Here is a 15027-nt window from a genome sequence, read left to right as displayed (position 1 = left end):
AGCAACTGGAGATTGAAAGACATGTCCTATGGCAGAAAACTTCTTCTTCTTCCGGCTGCTCCCATTAGGGGTGGCCACAGTGAATCATCTTGTTCCTTATCTTCCTGCCCTCTACATCTTGCTCTGTCACACCCACCACCTGCATGTTCTCTCTCACCACATCTATAAACCTCATTTTAGGCCTTCCTCTTTTTCTCTTGCCTGGCAGCTCTATCCTTAACATCCTTCTCCCAATATACTCAGTATCTCTCCTTGGCACATGTCCAAACCAACGGAATCTTGCCTCTCTAACTTTGTCTTCCAACCATCCAACTTGAGCTGACCCTCTAATGTACTCATTTCTAATCCTATCCATCCTTGTCACACACAGTGCAAATCTTAGCACCTTTAACTCTGCTACCTTCAGCTCTGTCTCCTGCTTTCTAGTCAGTGCCACCATCTCCAACCCATAAAACATAGCTGGTCTCACTACTGTACAGTAGATCTTCCCTTTCACTCTTGCTGATGCCCGTCTGTCACAAATTACTCCTCACACTCTTCTCCACCCAATCCACCCTCCCTGCACTCTCTTTTTCACCTCTCTTCCACAATCCCCATTACTCTGTACTGTTGATCCAAGCATTTAAACTCATTCACCTTCACCAACTCTACTCCTTGCATCCTCACCATTTCACTGACCTCCCTCTCATTTACACACATGATTTCTGTCTTGTTCCTACTGACCTTCATTCCTCTCATCTCTAGCACATATCTTCACTTCTCCAGGGCTCCCTACTATTGCTACAGATCACAATGTCATCAGCAAACATCATAGTCCACGGAAACTCCTGTCTAATCTCGTCTGTCAACCTGTCCATCACCATTGCAAATAAGAAAGGGCTCAGAGCCGATCCCTGATGTAATCCCACCTCCAACTTGAATGCATCTGTCACTCCTACTGCAGACCTCATCATGGTCACACTTCCCTTGTACATATCCTGTACAACTCTTACATACTTCTCCACCACTCCCGACTTCCTCTTACAATACCACAACTCCTCTCGAGGCACCCTGTCATATGCTTTGTCCAGACGCAATGCAACTCCTTCTGGCCTTCTCTATACTTCTCCATCAACACCCTCAGAGCAAACATCGAATCTGTGGTGCTCTTTCTTGGCATGAAACCATACTGCTGCTCACTAATCATCACCTCACTTCTTAACCTAGCTTCCACTACTCTTTCTCATAACTTCATGCTGTGGCTCATTAATTTTATCCCCCTGTAGTTTCTGAAGAAGAATAAAAACACTTGCAAAAAACATTAGAACAATAGACCAATCGAGGTGAGAACAGGCCATTCAACCCAACAAAGTTTGATGGTCCTATCCACTTAATTCTTCTAAAATAACATGAAAGCATTAATCAAGTGATTTTTGTTTCTCTGCCGTGTGGTCTGCTGAAATAATTTCACTTTGGAATAGCCAGATGTGGCTTTAGTGAGACATAGTTCTCTTGATTTTGCATACTTCAGTATAAGACCTGTGTGTTCTTCATATTTACATGTAATTTTACCAGAACATCAACATTCTATATTCATATAATATGCCCGACTGCACAGACTTTATTGATGCATTGTTAATGTGTTTCAGGCCAAAAGAAGTCTTTGCTAAGGTCTTGTAACATAACAGTGAGCAATTAATAGATGCATTTTTACAGTCTGATAATCAAAGTGTTACAAGTGTATTTAATGGATTCAAAATTAAAGATAATTTTAGAAACAATATGACAACGAGAGAAGGTCAATTTTACCTTTGGCACGAAGTCATTTAAGATTATAGAGGCTGCCTGTTTTAGTTTAGGTGTCAGGAATGTAGATACATTTCAAGATGCTTGTAGAATAAAATCCTGCTGCTGGCTCACTATGATGCCCTGTGTTCCAGTCTGCCCTCTTCCTATGTGATCAGTTATCCCTTGATGGGAATTTAAAGTGTTGTGGGGTAGTGCTACTTGAGAAAAAAAGTTTGAAGGAGGTGAGGAGACTTCAAAGAAGAAGAACTTTGGGAAGGATGGAAAAGTTGATGAACAAATGATTTTGAAGATGTGAAAAGAGGCATCCCCTTGGAAACTATCCATCGACCTGTAAACATGTGCAGTGAGCAAGAACAGGAGGTGAGATTACAATTGAATGTCCCTGAAAGTGACCAGCATGCATTATTTATGTAGAGCTGCACTGATATAACTGCACACCACAACATTTAATTTATTAATCTGGCTTTATCTGTCACTAGACCTCAATTTTTGTTAGGAGAGTCACACCTCATAACTATTGACAAGAAAAAAGAGACAGTAAAGAAGAGTCACAGGCTTTGATGATTTAAAATAAACTTGCCTGTACAGTAGGTACCATTCCCCTGAAATCCGGCAGCACACTTACAGTAAGATGTACCATCACTGGTGAGACAACTGCAATTAAGAAAGGTTAAGGATTATTATTGGTCATTTTTGAAACAGGGCAGTGCAGCTCAACAGTTAGAGTGATCTAATGGTGGACACTAACTGGATACTCTGAATTGGCCCTGTAGTTTGGTGTACTGTTCAGGGCTTTTTCCTACCTTGAATTTGATGTTGTTCAGGTGGCCCCCAGCAAGAACAACCTTGAACTAGATTTAAAACAGTTATGTAATGGTTGGATGGTGTCACACACGTGTGATTGGGAAACAACTTAAGGACTGATTTGACTGTATTTCTACCCCTGACCAAGGGTTGGCGCTGTTGCCTTTTCTTTCTTCATTTTCAGATTCAATGATTGACAGCGAGCCGAGTCATGACATTACTTCCGCTTCCTCTCCACCAACTCCACCATCATCTGCAGGCAATCTATTAGTAAACTTGTGTCAGGAAAGATGCTTTCTGTGTTATTATTTTTTCATTATTGAGATTTGTCTACGGCTGCCCCAAATCTTTCTGCTCTCTTTGTCTTAAAAATGAATTATTGAATATGTAAAGAAAAGGTATTTTTTGGAAGATTCATGTGCCAATCTATTATTCACTGTGCACCCAAACAAAATTTGAATGGAGTAAAGAACATTGAATATGATCTCTGTCATAAATGTTTTCTGCCAAATGGCAATTTTTGTAACATAAAATTCCTCCTTTTCTTAATATCCTAAGAAATGTCATAGTTATAAGGTAACAACCCAATGAAAGGGTAGTCTACATCCATCCCATCCTTATTGAATCTGCATACTCTAGTTCAAGGTTGTAAGGGGCTGGAGCCTGTTCTAGTAGAATTAGGTACAAGGCAGGAAGCTGAATACACAACCAAAGTCACTTGTATAAGAGGGAAATATAAAGATTCAAATTCACATAACACACACATTTTGGCAGGAGAGAGAAAAATCCACGTGGACACAGGGAGAACATACAAATTCCACACAGACACTGAGTGGACAAAAACAACACAACTCAAACAACAATACATCAGCCCCCTAGAGTATTTAAGCACTGTGACCTTACAGAAATGTTCTTCAGAATTACCCATCCAGACTATTTAGGAAAATTATTTGAAATTAACTTTCTGGTTTTTAATTTAAAATCTTCATTCACCTTCTGATGTACCCTTTATGTGAAAAATATGACATACACCTATCTGAATATGAGAAATTAAAAATGGATAAATAAGATTTTTGAAATCTTAAAGCTAGAATGATCATTTTAATAATTATGGATCTTCTCTTCCATGTCCTGTAGGTGTTACAGACACCATAGCATTAACAATGTTTATATGAACTCGTTCATACTTAGCACTTGTGTGGCAGGTATTATTGCATGAATCTTCAGTAATCTCTGCAAGGAAACAAAATGTGAATAAGAACATTAAGATTTTTGTATTAAAAATATACTGTATACTGTAGCATATACAGCAGAAATAAGACTACAGAATAAGAGACTGCTATAGCCTCCTGACCAAGGCGTACTCACTGATGTCGCAGTTGACACCTCTCCATCCTACATCACATTCGCAGGAGCCATCACCACTTGGGCCTTCCTTGCACATTCCGTGGACACAGGAGCAATCTGGGAAGGTCAGCACCACAAAAGAGAAATGACTAGCATTAGGTAAAGTATCATAGAGCCTAATTTGTGGTTTCCCCTGTAATACTAAAATCTTACAAAGAAATCATACAAATTCAGGACAATTATTTACTCTCCGGTAGACAAACAAATAGGCTTTTAGCTTTAAAAACTAAATCCATATGAAATCGATTTTCTGTATTATAGGATATTTTTTAAATATTTTTCCAAAGGAGCAAAAAACTATAGGCATCTGTCCAATTTAAAGCACACTCTAATTCTATAAAAATGGTTTTGATTTTTCACAATGGACAAAGTGCTGTGAAAAGAACAGACAGGCAGTGCAATAATGTATGTATGTATCAATGGAGATCATTGAAGGAGCTGTTAGAAGTTCAAAAATCCAGTAAATTGTAACTTGAGCAATCAGAAGGATCTTCATGGACCCCGGGTGGTCCATTTCGAACAAACGTCTCCCATGAGTTTTTTCCTGTCACTTCAAATGCTGGTGCTCATCCTATTCAGGAGAACCTGGGGCCACCAGAGGTTGCTTTAGATGCATGACATCAGGGGTTCCACATAGTGGATGAGACCCTTTAAGCAGTGCTTGGGCTTAACCTAGAATAGTTCTCAGGCTTGGGCTATAATGTTATCCCTTGTACACAAGTCTAATGACACATAAAAACTGATTAAAGATCTGCTCTAAATGGAAGAAAAAACAACCCAGTCTGAAAGGAAGATCAAGAAAGAAATCCAATAGAAGAACTTTAAATACAATGAATAATTGCTCACTTTATCTTGAGCTGTAGTTAGGATGTAACAATAGCCAAAATCCTTTGTAGAAAAAGCTATTTCTAGCTATGGAGCGCAATAGTGACACTAGAACCATTCCTAGTATTAGGTAATAGCAGTCCTTGGGTTTATGTCTCAGAGCCTTTTTTCCATTTTCTTACTTATTTTGCCTCTCACCTACTCATTGTGATGGCTAAAGCATGCTGGGCAATCCATTATGAGCCCAGGGCTCTTACCTTATATTAGTATGCTTATGTTCAGCACAATTATTGTTTCTGTATGATGAAGATGTCAATCTTCTTAAGTTCTTCTTGTCCAAGTCTATTTGATTTACATTTCAGCATTAATCATTTCACTTCATGCTCCTTAACAGCATCATCCCTACTTTCTCTCTTGAGGTGTTTGTTTTTACTCCTTCCATCTTAACACAATTATTCAACCAATGTCCTGAGGCTGAATGCAGAAATTAGTTTAAGCCCCCAACATGAGTAGAAATGTAAGTGGCTAGGATTCTACAGTCAGAAAATAGAAAATGCTTTACCTTGATCACAGTGGGATCCATATTTCCCATCCACACAGGTCTCACAAGCTGTCCCATTGAAACCCTTATCACACTGGCATATCCCAGTGCCATTCTGGCCATCCTGACAAATGCCATTCCCGAAACAGGGCTTTCCTGTGGATCCAGGACAAGGCTCACACTGGGATCCGAAGAAGCCTTCACAACAGGTTTTAATCTGAGAAGTAAAAAGACAAACAAACAAAAAAATAGTGTGCTTTGGCCCAATTGGAGAGTTAGTGTTACAGTTAGTTTATTAAAGACAAGTCAGTTGAATCTATATATTGCAACTGGAATAAACTGTTTAATGCAGAAAGATGACGAGGCTGAGAAATCAACGTTGGGATTCTGTTTCAGATACTTTGGTTCTCTGAACAAAAAATAAATTTGCCAAAGGGTCTTGTTTATTATGTTTAGCTTCAGAATAGATGTGTTTATTGCTAAATGAATAAAAAAACTTTTGAAGAGAGAACAGACTATTCAGTTAAACACAAGCTATCAAGCCCTAATTATTTAACTTATCATTCAAAAGCATCATTAACTCAGAATATTTAAAAGCCTTCAAAGTATGACTATCTTCCACACTGTTTGCTTAAATATTCATTGCGTATTTTATTCTCTGTGTCTAGAGACACTTTTTAATCCTAAATTTACCTTTAACCAGCTTCAACCTGCACCTCCATTGTGAGTTGGTGATTGTAGCCAGTGTAGCTTATTTATTTTAAATCATTTAATTATTTATTCATTCATTTTTGTTGTTCACCATATGCTGTTGCCTTTCAGATTGTACTGTCTTGGCAGGAAAAAGAGGATAACGAATTTCTGTGTAAACTGGGAAAAGCGGGCAAAAGGTAAAACAAAAGAAAATAAAAATAAACCATAGTGACCGAAACCCAGATGAGGAGCAAAATTGAAGTCAAAAAAAGAACAGGCAATGAGTCGAAAACCAGGCATGAATAGAAGATTAAATACACAAAAAATCAAAAAGAACAACAATGATCTGCAGATCAGATAAAGTCCATGGCCAGGGCTGACCTTTTATGCCTGTTGCTGATTAAGCCAAGGTCACAACCCCAGAGACTCCACCCCTAGACATGAGGGTTGTGACCATGACAACGGTACACAATATGGCTCCTCTTAAAGGCAAAGCATCAATTTCCAGACTAAATCATGACACATATTTGTTTAATGTCATTGCAGAGGATGTTGGGGTTGTGCCTGCTGCAAGGCTGATGTGCAGGCAGGTGCTCTGCAGTGATTTCTAACTTGAATGTTCAATGTAGCACCAGTTTAAGCTCAAAAGAGTCAAACTACATGATGTTTTCATTTATATGGTAAGCATTGCCTGTGTGACAGTCATGTCAGGCGCCCATACACTGTACTTAACACACTGTAGGGTGAGCTGCAAAATGTACATATAAAAGTAATGGCTCTGGCTGGAAAGTGAAGACATCACAAAGAGACTAACAAATACAGTTTCCTGTTAGGAATTGATGAAGGGTTTCATGCAATACCCTGTTAAGAGAATCAGTGTAGCATAATCACATAACATTATTCTGTTTTGGGTGCAATATGGCACCATTCTTATTTGGGCATATATGTACAGTACAGTAAACTATTACTCTTTGGGCACAGACTCTGCAGAGCATTAATATCATTTGGGCAATGCGGCAACATCTGGCATCTCTCGTCCACCCATTGTGGTGAAGACAAAAGAGACAGAAGGCATGAGCGATCCAGAAATGGAGTTCAAAGAACTTGATGCCTCTTCCTGTTTAAGTTTTAATTTCTGTTAACATTTGTTTATTTGGTTGACTTAAAACAGTTGAAAGATATAATTGGTTACATTTTTTGTTTGGTGCTCAGGCAGGTGAAGTGACTTGCTCATTGTCAGACAGTATCAGTAGGGGAATTTGAACTGTCGTGGAAAAAGCTTTCCTCTGTCTTCAAAGAAGGCAGTCACAGACACCATGTGAGACTACAGGTGACGCAATCCCCCTGGGCCTTATCCGTTACCTTTTCTTTCAGTTTTCTTCTTTCCCAAGATTCTCCACTAAAGAATGAATTTGCCTATAACATTATGATCAAGCTGTGCTGCTCCTCTGCATTATACATTGTTTTCCTTTGGAATATCTCCCTATTATAATAAAAAAATCTTGGGAAGAGAGACGAAACGTGACTTTGTCAGAGAGTCACTTTCACATCCCACGAGACAATACTTTGTGTCAAGAGATTTAATCACGGCCGGGGCCAGAAATAAAAGACAAAGAGTAGATGACAAAGTAGAATGTCGTAAAGAATTCAAAAACATTGGCGTGATACACATGCAGAACAGGTTAGGGATAACGGAAGTACGAAAATTTGAAAGTCTCAAAAAATGATAGCAAAGCTCGCATTAGCGCAAACAAACGGAAATTATTACTCTGTGAAATAATGGAACAGTGAAAAGAGATCAAATATATTGTTCAGATTTAAGCTTTAAGTCTGAGACTTGTAGATCATCTAATTCATGTTGCCATCAGGGAAAAGTAGTGTTTCTTCCCAATGAAGAGGCCTATCTGTGAGAATTAAAAGTTTTGTTGTTTGGTGAACGTGAAATCCACATACACGAGTGGCAGAGATGCAAAATTGCTGGCAGGCAGGCAGTAGGGTTAGCAAACAAAGCGAGCAGGGGGCGAAGCCCCCTAGTATTTTATATTACCAACTGTTACATCTTAATAAGTCAAATATCTGTGCCACTTTTTTTACTTTGATGAATAAAGGCTTGCTGGGAAAGATAAGAGGTGAAATCAGATATAATGTGTATATAGTACAGCCATGTTTTCAGACCAAAAGAAAGTTATGTCAAGGAGTTCTTATTATATCTTCATCCATACTCCAACAAAAGCACTAAAAGTGTACTCACTATGACTGTGTTGCGACAGACTGGTTTACAACCAAAATAGAGGAATCTTCTTCCCAAGACATACCGGCTAAATGTACAATGAACTTTTTTTCCGACCTGTTTAGACAAAAACTTGGAATTAGGCAACAAAATTCAGACCAAAATACTTGCAGTCATTTTCTGAGACAACAACTTGACCTGAATATACTTCTAGCATATCATATTATTAGGTCTTCATCTTTTGTCTCTCAATTCTGTAATCCCTTATTATATACCAAAATAACCATTGACAAATTAACTCTTCTACTGTAGTGTTAAAGAACACCTCAAACATGTATACATGCAAACTGTGTTGCTATATATATTGTCACGCTTGGGTCACAGAATGGCACAGAAACACAGGAGATTATAGACACTGGAACTTTATTCAAACACTTAAAGTAAAGTAAAACGAGCTCAGTATGCAGTTAGTTCTTGATTAAAAGAATAGTCAAACATCATAGGGGAGCACAACGGGAGCGGGACCCCGAACAGGAGCAGAGGATGTCTGGGGGAGGAGAGGGAAAACAAAGCAATCAGCCAAAAGATAGATAGATAGATAGATAGATAGATAGATAGATAGATAGATAGATAGATAGATAGATAGATAGATAGATAGATAGATAGATAGATAGATAGATAGATAGATAGATAGATAGATAGATAGATAGATAGATAGATAGATAGATAGATAGATAGATAGATAGATAGATACTTTATTAATCCCAATGGGAAATTCACATTCTTCAGCAGCAGCATACTGATACAATAAATAATATTAAATTAAAGAATGATAATAATGCAGGTGAAAAACAGACAATAACTATGTATAATGTTGAATGTTAACGTTTACCCCCCCGGGTGGTATTAAAGAGTCGCATAGTTTGGGGGAGAAACGATCTCCTCAATCTGTCAGTGGAGCAGGACAGTGACAGCAGTCTGTCGCTGAAGCTGCTCTTCTGTCTGGAGATGATACTATTAAGTGGATGCAGTGGATTCTCCATAATTGATAGGAGCCTGCTGAGCGCCCTTCGCTCTGCCACAGATGTTAAACTGTCCAGCTCCATGCCAACAATAGAGCTTGCCTTCCTCACTAGTTTGTCCAGACGTGAGGCGTCTTTCCTCTTAATGCTGCCTCCCCAGCACACCACTGCATAGAAGAGGGCGCTCGCCACAACTGTCTGATAGAAGAAGAGGGCGCTCGCCACAACTGTCTGATAGAAAAGAAATAGAAAAAATAGAAAAGGACAGGTGCTGTTCAGGTTTTTAAGTACTGTATACGTACTGCCACGAGAGAAACACTTCACGCGACAGAGCAGCTGCAAGTAAGCCCAGCAAGTAAGGGCGCAATGTGAAGGGAGTCTATCAGTGTTTTTAAGATGGGGTTTTTTTTAGGAACATCCGATCTTCTAGGGGTGCATTCAGTCCCCCTGCTCACAATATATTTCAAATGGTAATTTAACACTGGTGATTTTGGTGTACAGCTTTGTTGTTTTTGTAATTTAATAATAATAATTCATTACATTTATATAGCGCTTTTCTCAGTACTCAAAGTGCTGTCCACACAGGGAGGAACCGGGAAGTGAACTCACAATCTTCCACAGTCTCCTTACTGCAAAGCAGCAGCACTACCACTGCACCACCTGTGATTGTTTAATTGAGTTAAATTTGAAAGGTTGTGCAGCAGTGTACCATACAGATCTGATAAAGCAGATCCAGTGACATTCTTTCTGCTTAAGGGTGAATCACGTACTCAAGGACATCAATTGAAATGAAGAATAAGTTAATTTAAACTGAATCCAGGAAGCACTTCTTTACGCAAAGATCTGTGGGACTCTGGAACAACTACCAAGACATGGAGTGGAAGCAGAAACCTTGATAACCTTTAAGAGGAATCTGGATGAGATATTGGGACATCTTAGCTATTAGCTAAAAAAAAAACAGACTTGATGGACTAAACGGTCTCCTCTCATTTGTAAAATGTCTGATGTTCTTATGTAAGATGTTAGCTGCATAACAATAAAGGGGATTGACTCAGCTTTTGCTGAGTGCATTGCAGCTTTGTTTTGTATTGCATCTTTGTTATTAATTTTTAGTATTGTACTCATTTTGTAAACAGTTGCATAAATATAAGATTGTTGGCAACTATGTAACTTAGCAACTAAAATAACAGAAGAACTGACGATCACAGAGATTACACTGGCAGCACTCAGAGTGGGCAGAAAAATCCTATAAACACAAGCCTTGCTGTTGTAACAAAGCACTTGTCTTATAGAATATAATATTTTTGAACATACTGAATCCAAATCAGGGTCGTGAGGGCTGAAGACGTCCCTGACAGCAGCGGGCCCAGTCACACAAAGTCAATTTGTAGAATCAACCATGAACAAAACAAGCGTATATCTGAAATGTGAGTGAAAAATTTTGTAGTACCTGGATGAAAACACTCTGACACAGGGTATGGAATAAAAAATATGGTCAAGTGACAAACTAGTTTGAATTTGTATTCACAGTTTAAAACACTTTCAGCTATTCTGAGTCAGATTGCACACTAGAACATTAGTTATGAAAATGACATTGTACAGTTGTAACTTTGTAAATGCTTACTTGTCCTTAATAGATTAAAATTTTTGTTATCTGCGGCACGCTGAAGTAACATTGAGAGAAATTCATCCATCCATCCATTATTCAACCTGCTATATCCTAACTACAGGGTCACGGGGGTCTGCTGGAGCCAATCCCAGCCAACACAAGGCGCAAGGCAGGAAACAAACCCCGGCCAGGGCTCCAGTCCACCGCAGGGCACACACACACATGCACACATCCCAAGCACACTTTAGGATTGCCAAAGTGTCTAACCTGCATGTCTTTGGACTGTGGGAGGAAACCGGAGCACCCGGAGGAAACCCACGCAGACATGGGAAGAACATGTAAACTCCATGCAGGGAGGACCTGGGAAGCGAACCCGCGTCTCCTAACTGTGAGGCAGCAGTGCTACCACTGCGCCACCATGAGAGAAATTTCAAAATGAATTTCAGATATTATTAAAATGTAATTTACATTTCTAGATATCTGAAACTCATTTCCAGATTTCTTAATCATGTTCATGTACATTTTAGGATATATCGATAATAGAATATCTCATATACACTTTAAGATATCTCAAAATAACTGCCCCTTCCTTCCAAGACATCTAAAAATATATTTCCATTTACCTTGAAACATCTCGTAATGCACAGTAGATATCTGAAAATGGACATGAAGCTATCTAAAAACAACTTTCTGCTCATTTAGAGGCATCACAAATTAATTTCAGATTATGTTCAAATAGACAATAAGTCAAATTGAAAAATATTCAATTTTAGAGGAACTTATTTTGAAATATCTTCAGTTGCATTTCTGATATCTCAAATGACTAAGACTCATTTTTAAAATACTTTTAAATGTAGTTGGGATATCTAAAAATATACAGAAACGTCTTTAAAGATATCTTGAATTGAATTTGAGACTTGAAGTCATGTAATGTTCTAACCTTTTTAATCCAGACAAGGGCCACTGAGCCAATCCCAGCCAGCACAGGGCACAAGGCAGGAACAGACTCCGGACAGGACGCTAGGTTTATCACAGGGCAAACACACCCACAACCCAATTTAGTGTCACCAATTCACCTGCATGTCATTGAACTGTAGGAGGAAACTCATGCAGATATGGGGCGAACATGCACACTCCATGCAGGGAGGATTCAGGAAGCAAACCGTGGTCTCCTTAGTGTGAACAAACAGTGCCAACCCTGTGCCACCAAGCCGCCCATATCTTGAACGGCCTTTGAGATATGTCAACATTTATTTTTAGATGCTATTAAATGCATTTTAAAGCAAGAGTGAAGGGGAAGATCTACTGGACAATAGTGAGACTAGCTTTGTTATATCGGCCGGAGATGGTGACAGTGACCAGAAAGCAGGAGACAGAGCTGGAGGTGACAGAGTTAAAGATGTTAAGATTTGCATTGGGTATGACTAGGATGGATAGGATTAGAAATGAGTACATTAGAGGGTCAGCTCAAATTGGACGGTTGGGAGACAAAGTCAGAGAGGTGAGATTGCATAGGTTTGGACATGTGCCGAGGAGAGATGCTGGGTATATTGGGAAAAGGATGCTAAGGACAGAGCTGCCAGGGAAGAGAAAAAGAGGAAGGCCTAAGAGAAGGTTTATGGCTGTGGTGAGAGAAGACATGCAGATGATGTGTGTGACAGAACAAGATGCAGAGGATAGGAAGACATGGAAAAAGATGATCTGCTGTGGCGACCCCTAACAGAAACAGCTGAAAGAAAAAGACGAAGATTAAATGCAAATTTAAACTGTTAGTTTCAACTGTAAGGAATGTAATCAGGAAATGGTAGGCCACAGGCACAGTTGCTGTTAAACCCAGCAGGTCTGACAGGCCAAGGAAAATACAGGAGCGGCATATGTGTAGGATTGTGAGAATGGTTACAGACAACCCACAGATCACCTCCAAAGACCTGCAAGAACATGTTGCTGCAGATGGTATGTCTTTACATCATTCTACAATTCAGCGCAATTTGCACAAAGAACATCTGTATGGCAGGGTGATGAGAAAGAAGCCCTTTCTGCACTCATGCCATAAACATAGTCACTTGTTGTATACAAATGCTCATTTAGACAAGCCAGATTCATTTTGGAACAAAGTGCTTTGGACTGATGAGACAAAAATTGAGTTACTTGGTCATAACAAAAGCACTGTTATGATGCATATTGCATATTTTCTGTTAATCCAATAAACTTAATGTCACTGCTGAAATACTACTGTTTCCATAAGGCATGTCATATATTTAAAGGAAGTTGCTACTTTGAAAGCTCAGCCAATGATGAACAGAAATCCAAAGAATTAAGAGGGGTTCCCAAACTTTTCATATGACTGTAGATACAGAGGAATGGTGCTGAAGGTACATGTAGGGCAAGAGCTAGACAAGTAATAGAATAATTGTTTATTATTTGCTATTAAAATGTACCTTATCTAGTATTATCTAAAATTCTAAAACATATTCATATTTTTCTGCATGCATGTATATTTTTGTTTATGTCTACTTACCACAGGTGCGGTCCCAAAGGGGCAAGAAGCCAGGGAGTGGCAGAATGTACATTTTGCCTTTAAAAGTATAAAAATAGTAAAAAAAAAATTTAATTCTGTGCAGAGTTACTGTATATCAGATATTAACCAATTCTCAGTCTAAACTGTTTCCCTGGAAAAAGCAATAATCTGAACACAAAAAACAGCATTGAAAGAATTTAGAGTGTAAAAATTAAACAGTTCACACAGTTCTATTATTGGTTAAAGTAAGAATGAATCTTAAAGAACTGCTTAACCACTCATTTTGACAGAAAGCCTCGTTAGCCAAAGGAGAAAGCCTATAGCAGTAAAGGCTATCACACCTTCACCCAGTTATCAAAAGGACTTCAGCTGCTGCAAAGGCAAAGAAGAAGCTGGAAGACAAACCAAACGAAATACAAAGATAAAGAAGTGAAGTATTCCTTTACCTGTATTACAATAAAAAAACATTTTCAAATTATCTGCAAAGCAGCTTTGGATATTACTGTAATGCCTTATCTGGAAAGGCTAGAAAAAAATCAACATTTAGGATGATAAAATCAGAAATGAAGAACATTTTTAGGGACAAACCAAGAGAGGAACACCAAAAATAAGCTGAGAACAGAATACTAAATTAACAAAAGAGAACTGAGCATCAAAATAAAACCCAAAGTCGAAATCGGATTTAGCAAAGGCAAAATGAGTCCTTTCACTAGCTGTTCATTTCTTCCCTGACCACATTTGTTTATGTGTTTGTTTTTTATGAAAAGTATCAAACCTTGGACATTGAAAGCAGTGTACAGCCATAGTAAACAGCAGCCCTGTGACAGTCTCAGTTGTGCTCCCAACTATCATGTGACTTGCAACAGGCATTGCTGTTAGCATCAACATGGCTGAAGCCAGGTATGCATAAAAATGCTGTTGTCAGCAACAAAATCAGAGAACAGAATAGCATTGCGATGATAACAATAAGATAATTATAAAAGAACCACTAAAAAGAAAACCAGATACATAAAAGTTCTCAAAATATGAATCTGCAGGCTTCAAACAAAAAACAAACAATTATAATATTACTCCCTAACCCTGTTTAATCCAAGTTCAGTTTTTAGAAGTTAGGGCAGGAATATTTCCCAGCAGCACTGGGGACAGAACAAGACAGCACAGGACACACTTAAATCTTGACTGTTTAGAGTCACCAAACAATCTAACATGCATGTGTTTATGATAAGAGTGCCTAACTCCCACTTGGAGTTTGCCAAATGGCATATAAATGACTCTGAGAGCATGTGGAAGAAGATTCTCTGTCCTCTGTTGAGACAAAAATTGAACTTTTTGATCCAAGCACTGTAAGGCAGTGGCGTAGCTAGAGTTCGTGCCGCTCAGGACGGGGCGGTGCTTCAATTTGCCGCCCTCCAACATATCTGAAAATATTAACTTATTTAAATAGAAAAGTAAAATGACGTATAGAGAAAAATTAAGATACATTTTACATAGATTTATTCATAAATAGAGAAACAGCAATAATTTTTCACTTATAATTATTTATAAGCGTCAACTAGACAAGAATATAGTATAGACACACTGATAAGCCAT

The 15027-nt window shown here is 38.6% G+C and overlaps 1 protein-coding gene across 1 annotated transcript in view; it reads right to left on the bottom strand.

Moving 5' to 3' along the window:
* stab2 (stabilin 2) overlaps positions 1-15027 on the bottom strand; it is a 253190-nt gene that overhangs the window by 98295 nt on the left and 139868 nt on the right. The window contains exons 36-41 of the mRNA XM_028817445.2: positions 13438-13494; positions 8310-8405; positions 5387-5582; positions 3961-4056; positions 3780-3825; positions 2369-2442 (exon numbers count right to left, since the gene is read on the bottom strand). Of these exons, the coding sequence (XP_028673278.2) occupies positions 2369-2442; positions 3780-3825; positions 3961-4056; positions 5387-5582; positions 8310-8405; positions 13438-13494 (565 nt within the window). The remainder of the gene's footprint in view (positions 1-2368; positions 2443-3779; positions 3826-3960; positions 4057-5386; positions 5583-8309; positions 8406-13437; positions 13495-15027) is intronic.

The sequence above is a fragment of the Erpetoichthys calabaricus genome, chromosome 1 (genome assembly GCF_900747795.2).
Source record: "Erpetoichthys calabaricus chromosome 1, fErpCal1.3, whole genome shotgun sequence".
Taxonomy (NCBI): Eukaryota; Metazoa; Chordata; class Cladistia; order Polypteriformes; family Polypteridae; genus Erpetoichthys; species Erpetoichthys calabaricus.
This window is presented reverse-complemented; position numbering and strand designations above follow the sequence as displayed.